Raw genomic sequence first — 25,174 nt, 5'->3', positions numbered from 1 at the left:
ATTTATATATCAGGACTTAGAAACTTTCTCCAGTGAGACAAGTCTCTGAGCCCTATTCCTAAAAGGGGAGAAAGATTAGGAGTGGAAACAGAGGTTGCTTTAAATGTCTTTTTTTGATTTTGTTGTTCAATTGTTAGTCATGTCTGATTCTTCCTGACCCCATGGATGCCAGGTCCTTCTATCCTCCACTATTTCTTGAAGTCTGGCCAAGTTTATATTTGTTGTTTCCATGTCACTATCTATCCATTTCAACCTCTGCCAACTCCTCCTTTTGCCTTCAATTTTCCCCAATGTCAGGGTCTTTGCCAATGAAGGCTGTCTTCAGTTAGGAAGAACTGAATTAACAGCCGCAGACAGTAGCCATGTGACCCAGGCTAAGTCACTCAACCCTATTTGCCTCATTTTCTTCATCTATAAAAATGAGCTCGAGAAGAAATGGCAAACCAATCCAGTATCTTTACCAAAAAAAGTCCAAATGGTTTCACAATAGAAAAATTACTGAACACAAAGTTTGTAAATGGTGATGGTGGTAGTGCTGCCAGAAATGTGTCCCAGGAACCAGGGAGTTAATTCATTTATCTCAATTTAAACTCTTTAAATACCAGTCACTCAGGGGAGGATAAAGACTATTTGCATCAGCCTTAATCACCACCACTCCTACACTTTTTAGGCTTTTAAAGTCTAGATTTAAAGTGGTTTTTTTTTCTTCCACTTATTAAGCTGTTATCACCAAAGTTTTAAGGGAATTCACAAATCAAGATAAATTCTTAAGGCTATCTCTAAGTCAAATCAATAAATATTTATGAATCACGGTGCTAAGCACTGGAAATAAAAGGTAAAAACAATCCTTGCTGTCTAGGAGCTCACCTAATCGGAGAGACCACAAGCAAATAGATATGAATAAACAATATATACAGCATAAATCGGAGATAATCACTGAATGGAAGTATTAAGGGGATGTTGGAAAAGGCTTTTTACAGAAGGTGGGATTTTAGCAGACTTGAAGGAAGCTAGGATGAAAAGACAAGAAGAGATCATTAAATTAAAAAAATCTAATCAATTAGAAAATAGACATTTTAAGTTTTCTGTTTAAAAGGTTTAGAGTTAAAAAACTGCATAGTATTTGTATCGAAAGTAAAAGTATTTTATTACAGAATCAGAAGTCTGGCTGCTAAATTATTTTGGCACATACTTAAGTGAAGGTGGGAGGAGTGTCTCTCAGTCGAGAAAATCAAGAATGGAAAAGTAGTTCAGCTTATTTTTGTCTTTAAGGAAACCAAAGATTCCCCAAAGAGGCACATTGGAGGATAACCGTTGTAATGCAAACACCGTAGGTTTAAAACATTAGCCACTTGTGGTTTGCAAAACTGAGATGCCTCATCTCGGCATATGTTCACTTTACTCCTTCCCAGTTTCTCCTGAGTTTATTTTACTTTAATAGAAAGGGGCCAGCTTGGGGAGGTACGGGCTCTTGGAGTCCTAGGGGGCTCTCAGAGAGCATGCAAGATGATCTTTCTCCTATCCCGTCACGGGAGACATTAAGAAACCCGGTTGACCAAGCTGGTTTTTCCATCCTTTCCGGGCTCAATAATAATAGAGTGGTTAAGAAATGAGGGCCCCGAAGTCACGTCTCCAAGGGCACTGGGGGAAAAGGGGCCGTGAGGCCCCATCTCCCAGCTTCGCTAGGCAGTCGGGGCTTGGAGGAAGAGAAGGGAGTGGGGACAGAAGGGTGAACTGAAGCTAGCGGCAGCTCTGCAGTGGCTAAGGGCGATAACGGTCCCCCGGGAAGGGGTGCAGATACCACAATCATCTAGCAGAGAGCGTAGAGGATGTAAAGAAGCCCCAAAGGGGGGGGGGCAGTCCTGAGACACTTCCCCTCTGCTTAGGCTCAAGATGCTCTAGCCTCGTGGGTGCCCCCAGCTCGAGAGTTCCTAGCCCCGGCGCTTGCTTTCTCCTTCACTGCACAGCTCTTTTGCTCCCTCTTTCTAGCACAACCCGAAACCTCCGGCGTGAGGGATGGGGGCGGGGGGAGCTGAGGAAGGGGAGGGTGAGTTCTGGGAGCCTGGAAAGGAGGCAGAGTGGGAGGGGTGAGCCTGTGGAGGGACTTGAAGGGAGGCGGGGGCCAGGCCCCGTTCCGGCGCCCTCCGGCCCGGGATTGGCTGCGGCCCTGCGGGCCGGGCTCTCGCCTCTCTTGTTGTTCTCCAGTCTCGGCAGCTGCCGGGAGGCGGGGCCGGGGCGTCCCTCGCAGCCAATGGAAGGGCCACCCTCGAGCAGTTACAAAGGGGCCGAACGAGGCCGCGGCGCGAGGCTCGGCTCGGTGGTTCCTCGGGGCGGGGGCACCGAGACGCGGCCCCGGCCCCTTGAACGGACCGGACGGGGACGCGGGACCATGGAGGCGCCCGCGGCCGTCACAGGGAAGATAACCGTCCCTCCTCGCTACCAGATGTTTCTCCTTCTGGCAGCCACGGGGCTGGTCCCAGGGGCCGCGGGTGAGCCGGGGAGGTGGGGAGGGGCCGGGGCGGAGGCGGTGGCGGAGGCGGACGGGGGCGCTGGGGCCGCAGCCCCTATTTCCAACATGGCGCGGGCCCCAGGGGCGCTTGGTGGTGGTGGTCGGGCGGCTTGGGGTGGGCAGAGGAGTACTCCTCCCGGGCTTCGCCGCAGCAGATACCAGACAGACCGCAGACAGAGATTGAGAGGAGGCGGGGGTGGGGGGGCGGCGGCGCGGAGGGTGCTGCCTAGGATCCCGGGGCTGGCCTCTCTGGTCGGGGCTGGGGGTGTGTACGTGTGGGGAGGCGGACAAGAAAAGGGACCAGTAACTACCCTGGCCCCGCTAGAGCCTCATTATACCTCTGTGCCGAACTGGGTAAGGCAGGACATCTCCCTCTCCTATCTTTGTGTTCACTCTGGGAGGCAAAGGGCCAACTAGGTGTGAAGAGGAGCCACTGCCTTCTTGGTGCCTGCGGGTGTGTGCGAGGGGTGCAAGTGAATTCCATCACCCAATGACTAAGAATTATTTTCACTATAGAAACTTGTCTGCTTATTTTGCTCATCATTTTGAAATGTTTGAATGGGAATTACTTTTTTTTTTTACACATTCATCAAACACGTGTTGGGGAAGATTTGTTTTTCCTTCTCTTGCTGCTAAATCAGATCTCTAGTGGGGAGAAAGATGACTATCATGAACAGTAGCAGGTTGCTGCTCTTCTGGGAGGACATGTGGAAACTTAAGACTTCGATTTTCTAGTACGTGAGTGAGAGGACTTTTTTAGGAGATGGAAAGAAATACAGACTTCGCTGTGCTTCATGCACATACACACAACACCTACAAAAATAAATAAAATTACAAAAAAACAACCAACTTAAACCTTCCAATTCTGGAACTAGGTATAAAGAGTTGGGGGTTGGAAAGAACTCTGGGCTGAGAGTCATTCACCAAGCGTTTATTAATTGCTTCTATGTGCCTGGTACTATGCTAAGTCTTGCGGATACAAAGAAAAGCAAAAACATGCTTAGTGCCCTAGAGGAGCTCCCTTTTTAATGGGGGAGGGATAATGCGAATTTCACTGAGAAGTACTAACTGGGAGGCATCTGGAAAGGTCTATTGTATTGAAAGTAAGGTTTGAGGTGACTTTTGAGAGTCTAGGGGAAACTAGGAGTTAGAGGTGCAAAGGGAGAACATTCCAGATGTGAGAGACAGCTAGTAAAAAGTCTTGGAGAGATGGAGTGTCTGTCATATGACTACAGTAAGTAGGTTAGTATAGGTGGGTAGGGTAGAATCAGTAAAGGTGAGTAAGGCAAAGAGAGAAAGGGGGCCTGGTTGTGAAGGACTTTAAATGTCAAGGAGAACGTTTTATATCTGATGCTGGATATATCCTGTAAGATATTACCTTAGTCAAGATACATCAAAATTGTTTTACCCTGAGCAAGGAGGTAAACTGCCTCATTTCTCTTATCTGCCCAGTGAGGGGGATCTCTTTCAACCATTGAGCTCTGATCCTATGAAAATTTTTAATGTAATTTTCTTTGTTATTAAGGTCTTTTTTGTCTTTCAGTCACCTTGGAAGCAGTTTGATTTGATTTGATTATTTATTTGATTTGATTTTTTACTTGATTATTTTGATTATTTACTTTGTGGCCTTAAACTCTACAAATTTTAAAATCTCGAAGTTCTTTCTTCCTTCTTACTAGGATCCCTTTTATTGCTATCAGAACAGTATATGTTAAGAGATTACAAACTAATTTGAAGATTATCCTGTAAAAATGATACTAGGCTTCCTTAATATGCCCCCCCCACACACACACACACTCCAGGATCTTTTTTTACACCATCAGCATCGAGATGTTCATTTTTTATTCCATGCTCTTGCCACATGACCAGTACACCTCTCCTGGTTCTATATATTGTGGATGATAATTTTTTATGCCAGAATTCTGCAGCAGGCTTGTGTTCCGATATTTCCATTGCTCAAGGAAGTAAAAAGTAGAAGATAAGTCTATTGGAAAAAATAAATACATTCTAAGGGTAAATACAAAGGACTTAATGGATTATCTGTACCATTTAGTATGGATAATAATGAAAAGTTGATCTTTTTTAAAATTGAAAATCTAGTATGATTTAGGCAACAGATTTTTTTTGAGTGACTTTTCAGTGTAGAGTATTATATAGGCACTTAGAAGTTTCCATGCTCCATGTGCTGCACTTTGGATAGAAATAGCTTAAAGCTGTGGAAAGGGCATTGATTGGCCTTGGAGTCAGGTGATACCTACTCTTTAGGCCAATCATTTAACTTATAAAATGGAGAGCATAATTACACTCCTCCTCTTGCCATATTGCTGTGAGGAAAGAGTCTTTAGTAATTTATAAATGTGAACTGTTATTATGCCTTGGAGGTCCTTTAGTGGGAAGGCACAAACCCAGAAATCAATCATTTAACAAGTATTAATATTAAGCAGCTGCTATAGGCCAGGTATTATACAAAGAATGAAATAATCCTTACCCACCAGGAGTTTATAGTCTTTTGGGAAAGACATGTATATAGATAAATGCAAGTATATGCAAAGTAGTCAAATACTGGATAGCTTAATAGGGTCACTAAGTAGTTGGAGGGAATAATAATGAAAGGTTTCATACAAAAGATAATCCTTGAGCTGCCTTAAAAGGAGGAAAGGGGAAATGGAAGTAAGGAGGGATGGCACTCTGGGAATGAATGAGGGGAGACTGGGAGGATAGGAGGTGGGCTTAGAGGTTTGTTTAGGGGCACAGCCCCCCATAATCCTTATAAAGTGTTTTGGCCCTCCTTTTATTCCAGAGAAGAAATCTGATTTGTTTCTTTTTCTCTTAATGGCATGTTTATAGTATTATATGCATTCATGAGTTACCAAACTTCTAGGGTATCTCCAAATTGTTAGCCTTTATGTGTTGTCTGCTGGCTTTTGCATTCTTTTCACAACTTTAACTTTTTACTAATTTTAACTTTAAAATTATGTATTTGTGGTATTAAAAGATAAAATGTTGATATGCACAACTCAGAAATGTATAAAATATATAGTATTGCATAATTTCTTAGTTTCTAAAATTTTTACTGTGTGCTCTGCTGGCCTTTGTGTCACCTGGCTACCTCACTAAGCCCCCAAAATTCCTATTTAATTTCTTAATCTGACCTATGATATATTGAAATTGAGATGGGGAAAGATGTGGAAGAAAATACTTATATATTTTTTGTTAGGGTATGTATATAGGATGTTCAAAAATGGATGAATACTGAATATTAAAGTACCCACTAATAAACTTAAACTCCCTGACTGTCCAGCAGTGATTCACTTTGTTGAGCTATTAAAAAGAAGTCTGTCTTACCATAGCTAATATGGTTCCTAAATAAGTTATTTAGTTCTGTGAAAATATGACTAGGTGAAACAGTGTTATGGGGTAGCTTGTTTCATAGCAACAGTGTTATAAATGGAAGGCAGGTTTACAGGGTGGACAAAATTTTGACTACATAAATTTAAATTGCTCTCTACAGAGAGACCAAGTTTTGTTCTACATAGGGTTGTTTAGAAATAGTAACATTGGAAACAGACTTGTGACACCATGTCATAAGAACACAGCATTTAGAACAATTATAGCATGCATTGTTTTCAGGGAATAGAAAATTTGAGCATCTTTTCTGAGGACCAACTTGTCTTGAGTTATATGAAGGATCAGCCAGAATAATTTCAGAAAGGCAGAGGAAGAGAGTAGGGGCAGGTAGTTTGAGGATATAAGCAAAGAATAATATCCTACTGTAAATTGGAGCTTGCAGGGAAAAGTGGCTAACTGCTTGTATACCAGAAGTTAGTCAGTGGCTTGAGTTTGGATATATAGTTTCTAAATTAAAAAATATATATATGTCTTTTGTTCATAACTGACCATTTGAGTAGTCAAACTTGAGTTGGATATAATCTATCTCCTTTGAACAGACTATCAGAAAAGTGCTGACCTCAAGAGCAAGAGAAGGGGTGATGGTAATTGGTTAGAACAGGAGCCTCACTAGGACCTAAATTTCCTTGCCTCCTTTCTTTTAGTAATTAGAGAATTTGGATAAGGAGAGGGAAGAAAATTTGATTTGCAGAAGTTGGGTTAAAATAAGCTAGGTTTTTAAAATCAAGATGCTTTTCCTTTTGTGTTTCAGAAATAACAAGTTGAAGCATTAATCTTAGAGTCATGGGATTTAGAGCCAGAAAGGATCTTGCACATAATTTAGTCCAACATTTTACAGATGATGAAATTGAACTCCAAAGAAGTTATCATTTTAATGCGTTTTTATGAATAAGAGGCAAATTTTTTTTTATGTTCCAGGCACTGTGCTAGGTTCACAAATACCAAAGCAAGATAGTCTCTGCCCTTAAACAGCTTACATTGTCCTGGGGGTGGAGAATACAAAACATACTTAATAGTAATGAAGAAAGGGAACACAACTTGTGATTTCATTTTTGTCTGGGCCTCCCATTGGCTGGAAACTCTACCAATTCAAATTGACACCTTTGAAATTTGTCATCTTTAGAATGTATCTAAGAGCTTCTGAACCTGAAACTTGACCCCTGATCATTCATCCAGGATGTCTCAGAGGCAGGATTTGAACCCAGGCCTTCCAGACTTCATGGCTGTCTTTTATCAGCGGCTTTATGCTACCTTTTTGGGGGGAGGAGGAGAGGAGAGAGAGGGAGGGAGAGGAGGGGGAGGGCGGGACAGAGAGACAAAAGAACTAGGGAAATCTGGCAGTATTTGAATTGAGCTTTAAAGGATGGCAGGGAAGTGAAAGGGTTACTTGCCTGAAGACAGACACTGGGCAGGAGATGGAATGTAGATAAGAGCAAGGAGACTAATTTGGCAGGACCATAGAACCAAATGAATCCTTGAAAGGCTTTAATGCATAATCAGCTAAGAAACATAGGCTGGAGCTGTGCTGTGAAAGCCTCTAAATGCCACAAAGGCATTTATTTTACCACAAAGGCAATGGGGGAATCACTGAGATTTCTTGAGCAGAGAAGTGACATGGTTAGATTAATTGTGCTTTAGTGGTAACTTTGACACCTGTGTAGAAGATAGACTGGTGAAGGTCCTGGCAGATTAGTTGATTAGATTGTTTTGGTATTCCAGATAAGGGGTAATAAAGGGCCTGGCCTAGTGAATATGGTGTGAGTAAGGAATGGGTAAGAGTAGATGTTAAAAGAGGATGAATTTGTAAGACTGGACATCTAGTTGAATATTGGTGGGGTGGGGTGGTAGGTTTTAAACATGAGTGCTAAGAAGTATGTGGTGCTTTTATCAAATAGGGCAGTTAAGAGGTGAATAAGTTTAGAGATAAGATCATTCTGTTTCACATTTATTGAGTTGAGATCTCATTGGTCATTATGACAATCAGATTGAGATATATAACTGGAGATATGGAACTGGAACTTAAGGTTAGATATATAGATTTGGGGGGCTTTCTACATAGAGAAGATGATTGAATCTTTGGGAATTGATGGTTCCCATGAGAATATATATAAAGAAAAGAGTCAAAGGCCTGGCTGGGATGTGTGTCAGTACATAGGGCCCAAGATGTGAAAGATTATCCTACAATGGAGATTAAGAAAGTTGGGTTGGAAAAATTGAACATAAATGGTTGTTCTGTGTTTCAGTAGTGTCCAATTCTTCTTCAATTCTTCAGAGAATGTTTGCCATTTCTTCTTCCAGCTCATTTGACAGATAAGGAAACTTCCACAAACAAGATTAAGTGACTTGCCCCGGGGGCTCACAGCTAGTTAAGTGTTCCAGAGACTTTAGCAAGTCTTATAGAAGGAGGATGGAAAGTAAGGCAAAAAAAGAATGGAAGGCAAACTCAGTGGCATGGCTATAAGATTTGCAAGAGTAGCAAACAGAATCTACTGAGGAAAACTAAGACACAACAAGTCTTAAAGCTATATTAAAAAGAGGAGAAAGTTGAAAAAAGCAGTATAATTGCTGTTTAGGGGTTGATATGATGATGAAAAAATGAAGAGAACACTTCAATTTTTATTGCTTCTGCTTTGGTTGTTTGGGTTTTGTGCTTTTTTTTTAGATTCTCACAAAGCATTGACAGAATCTCTTCTATTCTTGTGAACAAAATGGGAGAGACATAGGCTAGATAATAGTAGTTGGGTGAATTTTGGACCTAATTGATTGGTCAGAACTAAAAGTTCTACTCAAGTTCCCAGGGATCTATGCTGGGCCCTTTGTTTTTTAATGTTTTTGTTAGTAACTTGGAAAAGGCATAAAGGGTTCCTTTATATTGGCAGCTGATATATGGGGAGAGATAGCTAACCCATTAAAGTGCCCCCTCTCCACAGCCCCTGAGGACATTTTTTTGCATGCTCCACCCCTCTGTCCAGCTGCCCAAATCAAACACTTCCTCCTCACTCTCTAAGGGTAATGTGGTGGCTCACAGGCAGCTTGAAGTTGCAGCTTGGGCATGTGAACTTAAAAATGTTTGTCAGCAATGGGCTAGACCATTGGTCTGAATTTAAGATAATAGGGATAAAGGTAAAATTTGATACATAACATTAAATTCAGTTCACAAGAAGATGTCAGTACATTCGTGAATAGCAGTTGATTTTGGATTTTTGTTTTGTTTTGTTTTTATAATCCTTCCCTTCCTTCTTAGAATCACTATTATGTATTGGCTCCAAGGCAGAAGAGTGGTAAGGGCTAGGCAATGGGGTTTAAATGACTTGCCCAGGGTCACACAGCTGGGAATTGTCTGAGGCCAGATTTGAACCTAGGACCTCCCATCTCTGGGCCTGGCTCTCAATCCACTGAGCCATTCATCTGCCCCCAATGGCAGTTGATTTGAAAAAGAATCACTGGGAATTTCAGTAGACTTTTAAAGGCCCATGTAAGTCAACAGTGTAATGAGTAGACAACCAAAAAACCTAATTCAGACTGAGAAGGTCTGTTCTGGTCAGACATCTTAAGTATGGTTTTAAATTCTAATCATTATATTTTAAAGAGGAATCCAGAGGGGTGTGGTCAAAATTGTGAAGTATCTTGATCATGCCACATGGAGAACCTGTTGAAAGAATTGTGACTGTTTAGGCTGGGGAATACATAGGAGGGCAGCTAGATGACTCAATAGGTAGATCCCCAGGCCTGGAGTCAGGAAGACTTGAATTCAAATGTGGCCTCAGACACTTAGCTGTGTGACCAAAGCATTTAACCCTGTTTGCCTCAGTTTCCTCATCTCTAAAAATTAGCTGGAGAAGGAAATGGGAAACCACTCCAGTGTCTTTGCCAATAAAACCCCAAATGGAGTCACAAAATAGTCAGACCTGATTGAAAGGACTGAACAACAAATACATACAGACTTCATTTTGCTCTCTTCAGATATTTTGGTGACTCTTATTTATATAGAAGAGAGAATAAATTTGTCTGACTAGGTCCCAAAGGGCAAACAGAACTAAGAGAAAGGACTAGAAGTTGCAGAGTGATAGATAGATTTAGACTTGATTAACTTTCTCTTTTTTCTTTTTTTATTAAAACCCTTATCTTCCATCTTAGAATTGATTCTAAGGCAGAAGAGCAATAAGGAGAAGGCAGTGTGGGGTTAAGTGATTTGCCCAGTGTCACACAGCTAGGAAGATTTGAATCCAGGACCTCCCATTTCTGGGCATGGCTCTCAATCCACTGAACCAGGTAGCTTTACTGAGATATACCTAGCTGCTCCCTTGATTAACTTTCTAACAAAACAGTAAAAAATTAAAAAGCATCCCTGGAAAGATAATGAGTTCCCTCATTAGCAAATGCTGGATTATACTTTGTAAGATACATTGTAGAAGGAATTCCTTTTCATTTATGGGTTAGATTTTATGTATCCCGAGACCCCTTCCAAATCTGAGATTCTGTAAAGCATGTGGTTGGGATTAAAAATTTGGTTTTTACATGAGAAATAATTGTGGGCCACTTTAGGTACCAAGGCAGAGTCCTGCCATGATCAAAATGACAGTTAAAGAAAGTAGTATTTACTGTTGTTGATTGGGAAATAAGAGATTGAAAAAGCTTTTGGAACTGTGTGTTTATTGGTATCTTTTTAAAATTGTACATCCTGAACCATTACTAGGATTTTTTACCTTTTTATTAATTTGAACTATGTATAGAAAGGTCCCTTTGCTTCTCAGATGTTAAGAATTTTTCAGTCTCTAATACAAATAATCTTTCAATCTCTAATAATACAAACAATCACAACAAAAAATTGTTTTCAGGTACATGAAAAATGCTCTAAATTGCTATTGATAAGGGAAATGTAAACCAAGACAATTCTGTAGTATCATCTCACACCTATTAGATTGGCTAAAATGACAAAAAGGCAAAATGACAAATGTTAGAAGGGATGTGGAAAAGTGGGGGGGACACTTAAAATTGTGTGGTGGAACTATGTACTGAACCAACCATTTGTAGAGCAATTTGGAATCATGCCCAGAGTGCTATAAAACTGTGTATCTTTAGACCCAGCAATACTGTTCCTGGGTCTGTTTCCCAAGGCAATTAAGGGAATAGGAAAAAAAAAAAACCTGTATGCTCCAACATATTTATAGCAGTTTTCTTTATGGTGGCAAAGAACTAGAAATCAAGGGGGATGTCCATCAGTTGGGGAATGGCAAAACAGATTATGGTATATCATTGTGATGGAATACTACTGCATCAGAAGAAATGATGAGCTGAATATTTTTTTAAAACTTGGAAAGAACTATATGAGATAAGGAATGAAATGAGTAGAACCAAAAGAATATTATATACAGCTATAGATTTAATATTTGAAGAATAAGTTATGAATGTTCATCTCCAGAGAATGAGTTGAGGAATGGAAACATGAAAGACATAATCTATATATTTTGCTGGATGATGCCTTCTATGCCATGGGAAGGGGAGAAAGGAGCTAACTTAAAAGGAAAAATAAAGAAACCCATATTTTTTAAAAAAAGCAGTCTTCAAACAGGTGAACTTTGTTGTGGCATGTTTTATGAGATTGCATCTTATTTTCATTACCTACTTCCTTGAGAGTGGAGATATAGGAATATAGAAATATAGGAAAAATCTTTATTCAGTGTGGTATGACCATGTAATAGTGTATATAGTTTGACCTATACATATTTTGTTATTTGAGCTAAGTCGAGCTTAGCAAATCTTTGTTATATTTAGATTGTTTTTATCATTTTTACTCAATATCAGCAACAAAAAGTTTTAAAAAAACATTGTTTAGGAATATAATTTCAGTTATGATCTGCACTAAGTTTTCTGGTTTGTCATTGGATTTGGATTTTGGATTTAAAATTTTTCTTTGCTTTCCTTTTTCCCCCCGTAGGTCTGTGAGTATGAAGGTATTATCTCTAATTATTCAATTAATGTAAGTTTTGTCAGATTACTTATAAAATAAGCCCCTCAATTTGATCATCACAAAGCAATAAAAATGGTTGATAGATACTTGTAATTATAGATTTTAGAGCTAAAAGTGACTAAGGCTCAGAGAAGTAATTTCCTTGAACACAAAATGAACCAATTATAGAGGTTGGTCTTTAGTACACTTTCCAGTGTCTTTAATGTGCATGCAGAGGGAAGAAGATGGAAAAGAAATAAAAAGTAACTTTGGGGATATTTTGTTATAGACTTTTCCATAAATGTGACAGTCTTTAACATTTTGTTTATCAATAAATGCATTTATTGCTTTCATTTAAGCACCACAGTTGAAGTTTTTATTTATTTTCATAGTATTAGAGTACATATTTACTTCAACACATCTTCCTTATTAATATATATAAGCTCCCTGTCTCAAAATTTGATAATTTGGTATTTACTGATATTGAGTGATCACAATAACTTAACTTTTTTCTATTTTAAGTAACTTTTTACTCATAATAAACTCACATTAAAGTTCTTGTAATTTCAGATAGCTTTCAATTGATTGTAATGGGGTGACAAGTAAGCTATTTATTGAATACCTACTACATGACTTACAGTGTGTTAAGTCCTTTGGGGGATATAGAAAGTGCATGTGACACTGGCCAAGCCCTCAGTCAACTGGAACTCTACCTGGGTAAAGAAAATCAGTAGAAGGGAGTAAGTCAATTATGCTTATTATCATCAGCTTTTACCAATTTTCATCAAACTCTTCTCAGTTTTTTTCCCTCTTTGCCCACCAGTCATTTTCTTCAGCTAGTCAATACTCTTTATTGGTTCCAAGGCACAAGCATGGTAAGGACTCGAAAATGGGGGTATAAATGGCTTGCCTAGGGGCACACAGCTAAGAAGTGTCTGAGAATTTGAACCTAGGACCTTTCCATCTCTAGGCCTGCCTCTCAATCCACTAAGCCACCTAGCTGCCCCTAGTCATTTTCTCTTTAATTTACCTAAAATATAAGTAAGAGTTTTGAAAAATTTGAAAAGAAAAAGCAAAATAAACATGTTTTTTAAATAAACTTCTTATTCCCCTCATATTAGTTATTTCCCTATATATCCTTCCTTCCTTATTTAATGTGTCACAACAAAGAAAAAGTTAAGAACAGAATGATAATGGCAACTGTGCCTAAAAGCATATTATTTTGTTCCCTTTGTCTTCTTCCTTTCTACTCATCTGCTTTCTGAAACAGGGAGGAAAGGAATATGTAACAAGTTGGGAATATAGGGTGGAGATTGTGAAGGGCTTTAATTTTCAGCTGCAATAAAAGAAAGGTTTCATCAAATAGTTGTGCATACATTTCAGAAAGAAGATGGGTCTTGTGCTGAACTTTGAAGAATATAGAATTTCTGTAGGAGAAAAAGGGAGGGCAGAAACAGTGCAGGAAAGAACATATGTGTATGAGATACTATTAATGACTAGTACTTGATATCTTTGCCAATAAGTGCCCGTGTAGTCAAGAGGATTGTCATTAAATTTCATTTTGGTTTCCCTTATTGTACTCTCTTGTCTTCTTGGCCAAGAGAACTCTACTTCCTGTTTTGAAATTGTTGATTATGATCTTACCTTATCCTAACACTTCTTACTCTGCTACCTTTTCCTGTCAACTGCTCAGTTTTATTCCTTCTTTGTTTTTGCCTCCAAACTCCGGAGATAGTTATGTGACTCATATGGTGTTTGAGCCCCACTTGTTTTAGGTTTAACAGCTTGATCCATTTTCCTAGGTGCAAACCTTACTGATTACATAATAGTTTCTATTTATAATGATGAGGACACCTTGTACAGGCATTGTTACCTTTTTACAATATCATATCTTTAAAAATTAATACAACCTGAAATATAAAACCTCTACCAGAGTTAGGACTAGAGATTTGAGAGATATCAGAATAGAGGCAATATTAAAATGATCAATACAAGCATTTTTGAATTTTTATTTAGTTTTGATTTGTAATTTTTTATGTGTATATGCATATAGTCAGGCAGATTTATAATACACAGACACACAAATACATACTTTTAAAAAGTGGTAAATGGAGCCATCATACAATGATTCATACCAAACTCATCATATTTCTATTTTTATATGTAGTCAGTAGCAAGTTAGACAATTTTGGTAAGGCATCTGATAGACATGATAATCTAGTTGTCAAGATGGATAAAAAATATAGGTTAGATTATATGTTGATGAATGGAATTGCTTCCAGCTTGGAAGAAAGTATTTCTCCAGAAATCTATCCTTAGCCTTTTTGTGATGTTGATGAAGTTAGAGAAGGCCTATGTCTTCTATCAAATTTGCTTGCCTCAATCAAAGTTGGAACAGGTAAGCTAATTTTGGATGATCAAATCAAGATCCAAAAAGATCTAAACAGACTTGGAGATAGGATAAAATTAACTTTACTTTAAGTTTAGGGATAAAGGATAGGCACTGTGCTTGTGACTGCATTGGTATAGGGAAATCCCATATGAGGAACCCCACCTCTTCCAGTACAGGTCACATGGTACCTTCTTTGTACCTTATAGGCATAGAGAATTGTCTAGAACACTGAGTGTTTAAATTAGTTTCCCAGTGTCACATAAAAAGTACACTGCAAAGGCTAGATTTGAATTCAGGTCTTTTGCTTCCAAGGCCAGCTCTCTTCACTGTGTCATATTTAGATCTAAAAGTAGATATATAGTTATACCAGTAGAGAATGAGGAAAACTTTGCTTAATAGCTTTCTTTATATGAGGCGATTCATAGTAAATACTAAGCAGATTTTGTTTGTTTCAAGATTAGTATAATAAAAACTGATATGTTATTAGCCTTTACAGTGACCAGAACAAAGGAGGTCCTGGTCCTTTACTATTCTGCTCCAGTCAGACTTTATTGATAAAATTCAGTTTTGTACATTACATTTTCAAAAGTAAACTGATATATTGGAGCAGGTTCAGCTAAGAATGACCAGGATGGTGAGGACTCTCAAGTTCATGTCATAAGAGGAACAATTGAATTGAGAAGAAAATGCAATAATATTGATTAGGTGCTTATTATATATGTAGAACCTTGTGTTTTGGCAGATGGATACAGATTTGAAATGAGATGGATTTTTTGCCTTCAAAAGATGGCAAGATGGAAGAGAGTTTTTGGAAGTGGCAGATAGGGGAGCACAGTGTTTAAATTTAATCTCATCTTGACCCAGTGTTTTGGGAGTGTGAAAGAAGATGCATTTAGTATTGGAAAGCAAAGCATGACCAGTGATGTAATTTCGTATCTTCTGGAGAGAACCAGTTTACATTTCAGGTTTCTCCATGCAAGAAGAGAAAATAAGAAAAGAAAGAATCTAGTATAAAGAAAAAATTGTTAATGATAGAAGAGGTATTTCTAGAGGGCATAGTGGAAGAGGAAGGGGCAGGGAAGTACATTAAAATGGGGGTAGGGCAGAGCTAGAGTCCATTTATCCTACCATCTATAGCCCTACTATCCATCAGTCACTGTGCTAAGAGCTTTGTAGAAACATACAGATTACAGATACCTCATTTGATCCTCATAACTCTGAGGGCAGGTTATTCTTATTTTGCTGCTGAGGAAATTGAGTAAGACAGGTAAGTTATTTGCTCAGAACCACAGAGCTAATAAGTGTTTGAGGCAGCATATGAACTCATGTTCTGACTCTAGACCCATGCCACCTAGCATTATTTCAATTATGGGATGCTTTGGAAAAGGATCTCTATTTCCTGAGCTTAGAGGTCACAGGATCATTGGATTGTTCATGTAAAGCTGTTAGTATATGTAGTATGTAGTAAGCATTAATAGAGTGAGGTGATAGATAGGAGGGTAATTTTCCCTGGGCACCCCAGCTAACTCCAGTAAAATGCCTGTCTCTTAATCCTTCTAGATAATAGATTTCTTTTTCTATGAAGACAGAACTGGGCTAGTTAGTCCTATGAAATCATTGCTTTTAAGTGGAGAGCAAGTTCCTGGACAGTCAAAATTATTACTTTATAAAATGTCTATACTGCCAAGTATCTCTTAAAAAAGAATTATCACTAGATTCCTTTCTTTCCAGATACAACCTTAATATAATTAAAAAAAAAAAACAAACCTCTTACTCTCTGTTTTAGAATTTTGATCTTAAGTGATTTGCCTAAAGTCACACAGCTAGGAAATATCTGAGGCCAGATTTTAACTCTGGCCCTCCCAACTAACTTCCAGGCCTAGTTCTCTATCCCCTAAACCATTCAACTATCTCCCCTTCTCCTTCCTACCCCCTTTTCAATATAATTTGACCATTCTAATGGTGACCTTGGTTCTGCCTTTACCCTCATGGTTAGAAAGCTCATAGTCAGGTCAGATTGTTTGTTTGCCAGGACCCCGATTTCCCCTTTTCTCATTTCCCCCTTCTCAGTAAGAAGTTGCTCAGCAGTCAGCCTAGATTCCCACTAATTCAATGAGATATGGTCTCTCAGTTATCAAACTTCTCTTTGGGACAGGTATCCTGGTCTGATGCTAACTGTCCAGTATAGGGATCTAGAGACTGCTAATGTTGGATTTCTTCCCAAGCTGTAGCAATAGATCAGGGAGACAAATGTGGAGTTGATCACCCAGTGATCATTTAGAATATCAATCTCTGTATAATGTTCTCCTTGTTATGTTCCTTTCACTCTGCATCAATTCCTGGAGGTCATTTCCATTCACATAGAATTCCTCCAGTTCATTATTCCTTTTAGCAAAATAGTATTCCATCACCAACATATACCACAGTTTGTTCAGCCATTCCCCAATCGAAGGGCATCCCCTCGTTTTCCAATTTTTTTCCACCACAAAGATCACAGCTATGAACATTTTTGTATACGTATTTTTCCTTATTTCTTTAGGGTATAAACCCCAGCAGTGGTATGACTGGGTAAAAGGGCAGACAGTCATTTAAAGTCCTTTGCATATAGTTCCAAATTGCCATCCAGAATGGTTGAATCAATTTACAACTGCACCAGCAATGCATTAATTAGGACCCCAATTTTGCCACATTCACTCCAACATTTATTACTTTCCTTTGCTGTTATATTAGCCAACATGTTATGTGTGAGGTGGTACCTCAGAGTTGTTTTGATTTGCATTTTTCTAATTATAAGTGATTTAGAACACTTTTTCCATGGACTTATTGATAGTTTTGATTTCCTTATCTGAAAACTGCCTATTCATGTCCCTTGCCCATTTATCAATTGGGGAATGGCTTGATTTTTTTGGTACAATTGATTTAGTTCCTTACATATTTGAGAAATTAGACCTTTGTCAGAGATTTTTGTTAAGATTTTTTCCCAATTTGTTGCTTCTCTTCTAATTTTGGATGCATTGGTTTTGTTTATATAAAACTTTTTAATTTAATGTAATCAAAATTATTCATTTTACATTTTGTGATACTCTTATTTCTAGCTTGGTTAATTCTTTTCTTTCCAATAGATCTGACAGGTATACTAGTCTATGTTCACCTAATTTAGTTAATAGTTTCCTTCTTTTTATTTAAGTTGTTTACTCATTCTGAATTTATCTTGGTATCCGGTGTGAGATGTTAATCTAGACCTAATCTCTCCCATATTGTTTTCCAATTTTCCCAGCAGTTTTTGTCAAACAGTGGGTTCTTGTTCCAATGGCTGGGATCTTGGGTTTATCATATACTATCTTGCTAAGGACATTTACCCCTAGACTATTCCACTGATCCTCCTTTCTATCTCTTAGCCAATACCATATTGTATTGATGACCACTGCTTTATAGTACAGTTTAAGATCTGGTACTTCTACACCCCTATCCTTTACATTTTCATTATTTCCCTTGATATTCTTGATCTTTTGTTCTTCCAAATGAATTCTTCCAATTTTGTTATAATTTCTTCAAGTTTCTTGGTAGTTTGATAGGTATGACACTCAATAAGTATATTAATTTGAGTGGGGTTGTCATTTTTATTATGTTACCTTGTCCTACCCATGAGCCGTTAATGTTTTTTTCAATTATTTAGATATGGTTTTAATTTTTTGAAAAGTGTTTTGTAGTTGTGTTCATATAATTCCTGTGTTTGTCTTGGCAGATAGGTTCCTAAATATTTTATATTGTTTAGGGTGATTTTAAATGGAATTTCTCTTGCTATTGGGATGTGTTGGAAATATATAGAAATGCTGGCTTTGCTAAAGTTGATTATTTCCACTAGCTTTTTGGTTGATTCTCTAGGATTCTTTAAGTAGATCACATATCATCTGCAAAGAGTGATAGCTTGGTCTCCTCATTGCCTATTTTAATACCTTCAATTTCTTTTTCTTCTCTAATTGCTACAGCTAGTGTTTCTAGTACAGTGTTAAATAATAGAGGTGATAATGGGCATCTTGTTTCATTCCTGATCTTATTGGGAATGTATCTAGTTTATCCCCATTGCAGATGATGTGTGCTGATGGTTTTAGATATATACTGTTTATTATTTTTAGGAAAGGCCCTTCTATTCCTATACTTTTTAGTGTTTTCAATAGGAATGGGTGTTGTAGTTTGTCAAAGACCTTTTTCTGCATCTTTTGAGATAATCATATGATTTCTGTTGGTTTGGTTGTTGATATGGTTAATTATGTGGATGGTTTTCCTAATATTGAACCATCCTTGCTTTCCTGGTAAAAATTCCATCTGATCATAGTGAATAATCCTTGTGATCACTTGCTGGAGTCTTTTTGTGAGTATTCTATTTAAGATTTTTTGCATCTATGTTCATTAAGGAAATTGGTTTTTGTTTTCTTTGTTTTTGGTCTGTCTGGCTTTGGAATCAGTACCATATTTGTTTCATAAAAGGAATTTGGCAAAACTCCTTTACTTATTTTTCAAATAGTTTTTATAGTATTGGGATTAGTTGTTCTTTAAATGTTTGATAGAGTTCACTAGCAAATTCATCTAGCTCTGGGGATTTTTTCTTAGGGAGTTCTTTGATGGCTTTTTCAATTTCTATTCATGATATGGGATTATTTAAATATTTATTTCCTCTTCTGTTAATCTAGGCAGTTTTGCAAATTCATCCATTATCACTTAAATTGCTGTATTTGTTGCCATATAATTGGGCAAAGTAGTTCTATCTCCTAGTCTTATTTATTAATTCAGTAGTTCCTTTACTTCAATTTTATTAATTTTTCCTCTAATTTTTAGGATTTCCAATTTCATTTTTATCTGGGGATTTTTAATTTGTTCTTTTTCTCATTTTTTAATTTGCATGCTCAATTCATTGACATCTTCCCTATCTGATTAGTTGATATATGCATTCAGGGATATAAATTTTTTCCCTGAGTACTGCTTTGGCAGCATTTCATAGATTTTGATATGTCTCCTCGTTGTTATTCTCTTTAATGAAATTATTAATTGTTTCTATGATTTGTTCTTTAACCAACCAACTTTGGAGAATCATATTATTTAATTTCCAATGAATTTTTTATTTGCTTCTCCATGTATCCTTATTGATTATTATTTTCATTACATTATGATCTGAAAAGGTTGCATTCATTGTTTCTGTTTTTTTATTTGTTTGCAATGTTTTTATGCCCTAGTCCTGCCCTTTCTTTCACTATTTCCTTTTACACCAGTGTTTTGTTTTTAATCAGTCCCCCTATTTTACTTCCTTTATTTATTCCTTCCCCTTATTTTACTTCCCATCACATTCCCTCCCTTCTTATTTTTCTTTCTTTTCTTGAATTTCCTCCCCTCTCTCTTTCCTTCCCTTTTGGTACTCCCCACTCCACTCCCTTGCCCTTAGTTTTTCCCTCTCAACTTCCCTGTAGGGTAAGATAGAATTCTATACCCCAGGGGATCCAGATACTCTTCCCTCTCAGAACTGATTCCATTGAGAGTTAAGGTTTAATTATTACCTATTAGTGCACTCTTCCTGGCCTTCTTATAATAATAATTTTCCCCTCCCTGTCCCATGAGCCTCTTTATGTGGTATAATTTATCCTATTTTTCTTCTTCCTTTAATTTTCTCTTGGTGCCATTTTCTACTTCCCCCCCTTTTTTACATATCACCCTAAACCACTTAGTATCCCAACTTCTACCTATGAATAATTCTTCTATTTACTATGATAGTGAAAACAATTTTTGAGAGTTAAAAATATCATTTTTCCATATAGGAATATAAACAATTTGACCTTACTGAAGCACTTAAAAAATAATTCTTTTTCCCTTTCTTGTTTGCATTTTCATGTTTCTCTTGAATTTTGTATTTGGAGATCAAATTTTCCATTTAGTTCTGGTATTTTCTTTAGGAATATTTTGAATTCTTCTATTTTGCTAAATGCGCTTTTCCCTATATATATAGTTACTTAGTTTTGATGGGTAGCTGATCTGTGGTTGTAGACCCAATTCTCTTGCTTTTCTGAATATCATATTATAAGCCTTGTGTTCCTTTAGCGTGGAGGATGCCTGATTCTGTGTAATCTGGAATGGCCTCCTTGATATCTGAATTGTCTCTTTCTGGCTTCTTGCAATATTTTATTCTTGGCTTGAAGCTCTTGAATTTGGCACTTACATTCCTGGGAGTAGTTTTTTGAGGATTTAATATAGAGGGTGATCTGTAGACTCTCTCAATGTCTATTTTGCCCTCTCATTCAAGAATATCAGGGTGGTTTTCTTGGATAATTTCTTATACTATGATGTCAAGGCTTCTGTTTTTTCCTAGGTTTTCAGGTATACCTATGATTCTCAGATTCTCTCCTGGACCTGTTTTCCAGGGCAGTCATCTTCTCAATGAGATATTTCATGTTTCCTTCTTTTTTTCATCCTTTTGATTTTGCTTTGTTAATTCTTGCTGTCTTGCAAGATCATTAGCTTCTACTTGCCCAATTGTATAAAGACTTGTTTTCAGCTATGATCTTTTGATTTTCCTCTTCAGTTTGGTCCATCCTGCTTTTTATAGCTTTCCAGCAGGTCAATTCTGGTCTCCAACTTATTTATTATTTTATCTGATTTTTGTGTTTTTCCTAGTGGGAGATTCTGAATTTTAAACTATTGTTTTCCATTTGAATTATTTGCATTTCTATTTCCCTGGAGAGCTTGTGACCAATTTCCATTTTTTTGAAAGTTTGAATATGTTTGCTTGTTTGTCACTTTTTGCTATCACCTCTGTACTCTGCTCCTTTTCTCCAAAGAAGTTATCTGGGGTCAAAGGCTTTTAATTTCTTTTGGTATTTGTGGATTGTAGTTTTTGGGTGTTAGTGGCCATTGCTGTGCTCATTTTTCCCTTGAATTATCTTGGCTTCTGAGCCAGAAGTCTTGAGTGAGGTGGGTAGGCAGTTCTTTGTGTAGTCGGCTTTAAAGAGCCTTCCTCTGAGGTTATTTTTCCAATCTCCATTTTGTTTGCCAGGGTCAACCTGGGTCTTCATGGCCAGTCTGGGTCTCCACACCTGAGCTCCTTGCTCTGAGCTCTGCACCCCGCACTCCTCAGCCTTGGGTCTGAAGTCTAGCTGTCAAAGCCCTCTGCTGCCCACAAGGGTAAGATTGGGGTGCCCTCAATCTGCCCCTGAGAAGTTAGATATTGCCTTGCCCTTGCTTGGACTCTGGTGGTGATAAGCTCACACTTTGGTAGGTGTAATTTTACCCTTATAGCATGGAAATGCCCAAACCCTGCCAGCTTTCAAGGCTGTGTCCCCTGGCAGAGTCCCTTCCTTCATCTGATTTTTAGTTTTGGCCTTTTGAGAACCTTTGTTGTAATTGGTATTAGGAAGAGTCATGAAGTTCCTTCTACAGCCATCTTACCAAACAAGTCCTCACATTCCTATCCCTAAACTCCCTTGGAGAACAAAGGGATCAAGTGGTAAGGAAGGGAACATTACACTGGATTTTTCCACAATGTTTCACTTTCTGTGTACAATGTTCTAACTCTACTCATTTCACTCTGCATCAGTTCACTAAGGTTCTCTCAATTCATATAGAAATCTTCCAGATCATCATTCCATTCAACACAATAGTATTCCATCACCATCATATACCATAATTTGTTCAGCCATTCCCCAAACAGGGGATATTCCTTCATTTTCCAATTTTTTTGCCACCACAAAGAGCACAGCCATGAATATTTTTGCTAAAGTATTTTTCCTTATTATCTCTTTGGGGCACAAACCTGGTAGTAGTATGGCTGAATCAAAGGATAGGGATTCTTTTAAAGCCCTTTGCACATAGTTCCAAATTGCCTTCCAGAATGGCTGGATTAATTCACAACTCCACCAGCTATGCATTAGTGTCCCAATTTTGCCACATCCCCTCCAATATTTATTATTTTCCTTTACTGTCAAATGGGCCAATCTGCTAGGGGTGAGGAATCAATATTTTTAATAAAGGACATTCCATTTCCCATTCCCTTTACACATTCTGTCTCTGATTAGAAGCCAGTCCCTTCAGTGTAGCAATTCAACAAGCCAGGACACTCCTGAAGTACTTACATAAAAGAATGCTCTCCACATCGAGAGAAAGAACTATGGGAGATGAAATGCAAAAGCAAAACATATGACATTACTTATCACATGTATATATAGGTATGTGATTGGGGGTTTAGGCTTTAAGAGATTGCTCCCTAGCAAAAATCAATAATATGGAAATAGGTATCAAGTGATAACATTTGTACAACTCAGTGGAATTGCTTGTCTGCTCTGGGAGGTGGAAGAGGAGAAAGAAAATGGAAAATATTTAAGAATAAAAATTAATTAAAAAATATTAGTAAACTAGTTTGAAAGGTAAGTGTATTTGAAGATATAGTGATATGAAATCATTCTGGAAAGAAGCTGGAATCAGATTGTGAAAGGCTTACATGTCTAATATAGTTAGGGATTTGCATTTTCTCTTAGAGACAACAGGAGTAATTTGAGCCAGAAGTGACAAGGTGTTAAGAGAGTTTTCTTAATTTCTCAAGGGAATCAAGGGAGCAAAAAGATTTCTGAGTAAGAGCCCCCCTGATGTGCAGGTTGTCTATTGATGACAGGAGGGTGTAGCTAAGAGTTGATAGGTGAGTTGCATGTAGTTGAAAGGGGCTTCTGTTTCTGGGTTTCCTGGAGAGCAGAGGTGTCCACCTCTGTCTCTGAGACAGACTGGCAGTTGGAAAAATAATGACAGTGGGTCAAGAGAAACATTTAAGGAGGTAGAAGGTGATGAATGCTTATTGATTAACTTAGGTAGCTAGATAATGGGTATATTCTTCTTAAATAGAGTAGGTAAGTAGGCCAGACCTTCCCCGGCAGAAGACATTGCCCTGGAAGGCAGATCGATTTAGGGTTTTTTAGAAAATTTTAGTTAGGATTGGGATCTTAGGTATATATTGAATCCTCTCACTTTCGTCCTATTTCCTATCTGAACTTTCCTCAAAATAAAGTGTGTTGTGTTTAAGAAACTGCTGTCCTGACTTTTGTTCAAACTCCTACCTCAAAAATTTTTAACCCTTCACAGTGGTCATACCTGGATTTAGAAATAATCAGTTTGTCAGCAATCTAGGATGAATTAGAGGAAGAGATTAAAAATACAAGAGACCAATTAGAAGGCAGTAGATCAGCAGAGGTGATGAGAGGTTGGACCAATTTGACTTTCCTGTGAGTATGTAAGAAATGTTTTGGAAGTAGAACTTGATTGGTTATTGGGTAGAGTTGGAAGATTTCTAGGTTGTGAATGTAAGTGACTAGAATAATGGTGGTGCCTTCAATTGAAGCACACACATTAAGAAGAGTGGATAGGTATTGAGGAGAAGATAAATGAATTCTGTTCTGGACATTTTGAGTATGAGAATAGGGCATCTGGGTGGAAATGACTAATACTAATGTAGAATTGAACCTCACGAGAGGTTCATTTGTGGATAGGGGAATTTTTTTCTTTTGGGGGAATGGCAAATCAATCTGTATTATAGGTGATAATTGAATATGTGGAAAATATAACTAGAAGACCTAAGACAGAACCTTGGGAGAATACCTTCATTTAAGATAAAAGAAAAAAAAATGAGCCAGCAAAAAAAAGCAGAGAAGCAGCCTTATTAATTGGGAAGAGAATTATCCTTTCTAGTTCTGGATCCAGTAGCCTAGCAACTTTAGCTAATCACCCAGGATCAAATCCTATGGCTACTAGTCCCTTTGTAACATAGCTTCTGATTATAAAAGTGGTTAGGTAAGGAATCTCCTATGTAAGATCCTCTGAAAGAAACTAGTCTGTTGAAAGACTTTATTCCAGCAATGGAAATCTTTCAAAACTTGGCATGGCTTGTAGAACATTAACTTTCCATTACCCTTAAAAATAAAAACAAAAACAACTTTACCTTCTGTATTAGTATCAATTACAAGACAGAACAGTGATAAGGGGTAGGCAATTGGAGTTAAGTGACCTGCCCAGGGTCATATAGGTAGGAATTGTCTGGGGCAGATTTGAACCTAGGTCTTCCTAATTCCAAGTCTGGTGCTCTATCCACTATACTCCTTAGCTGCTTGCTACCATTCTCTTTTGGAAGGGAAATCATTCAGTCTGCTCTCTCTTAATTTTACTTTTTACAGTAGTCAAATCCTTTATTAGATACCCAACTTTCCTTTTAATCTATATAATCAAGTGTCTCCCTCCCTGCTTTTCTTAGTAAAGAATTCTTGGCTAAGTGGTTCATGAACTTTATGAAATCTGTTATGTGATCTTTAGTTACGAACATTTAAAAAGTGTTTTAAAGTCTGCCAGGTATTTTATATATATTATCACATTTGATCTCTAGTAGTCTACTGAAAAGTCCACCTTTGTGATCAGAAGGCTATGTTTTGGTGTTCTGAAATTTTTAAACTGTAACAAACTTAAAAATTTTCTCCCCCCCAATCACATCTTAAAATTTTTTAGTCTTTTTTTTTTTGAAAATTTGAGCTCCAAATATCCTACTCCTTTCTTTTCCTTCTCCCTGAGACACAAGCAATATTATAGAGTAGATATGTGCAAGTCATGCAGAACATTTCCATATTAGTCATTTCATGAAAGAAAAGAGGCCAAAAACAAATAAAAAAACAAGCAAGAAAAATTTTAAATTTAAAAAAGTATTCTTTTATCTTCCTTCAGATTCCATCAATTTTTTCTCTGGAGATGGATAGCTTTTCTTCATATAAGTCCTTTGGGTAGTCTTGGATTATTGTATTGATGAGAATAGCTAAAACTTTTACAATTGATCGATATTGTCACCATCTTGTGTTCTCTTGGTTTTGCTCATTTCATTTTGCATCAATTCTTTTAAGCCCAGGTT

The 25,174-nt window shown here is 37.7% G+C and overlaps 1 protein-coding gene across 1 annotated transcript in view; it reads left to right on the top strand.

Moving 5' to 3' along the window:
• Nucleotides 1-2,217: 2,217 nt before the first annotated feature.
• The window catches only part of TGFBR1 (transforming growth factor beta receptor 1), a 71,045-nt gene continuing 48,088 nt past the window's right edge, over nt 2,218-25,174 (top strand). Inside the window, exon 1 of the mRNA XM_007498994.2 lies at nt 2,218-2,489. Coding sequence (XP_007499056.1) covers nt 2,252-2,489 — 238 coding nt within the window. The 5' untranslated portion in view covers nt 2,218-2,251. The remainder of the gene's footprint in view (nt 2,490-25,174) is intronic.

Source organism: Monodelphis domestica, chromosome 7, assembly GCF_027887165.1.
Source record: "Monodelphis domestica isolate mMonDom1 chromosome 7, mMonDom1.pri, whole genome shotgun sequence".
Classification (NCBI taxonomy): domain Eukaryota; kingdom Metazoa; phylum Chordata; class Mammalia; order Didelphimorphia; family Didelphidae; genus Monodelphis; species Monodelphis domestica.
This window is presented reverse-complemented; position numbering and strand designations above follow the sequence as displayed.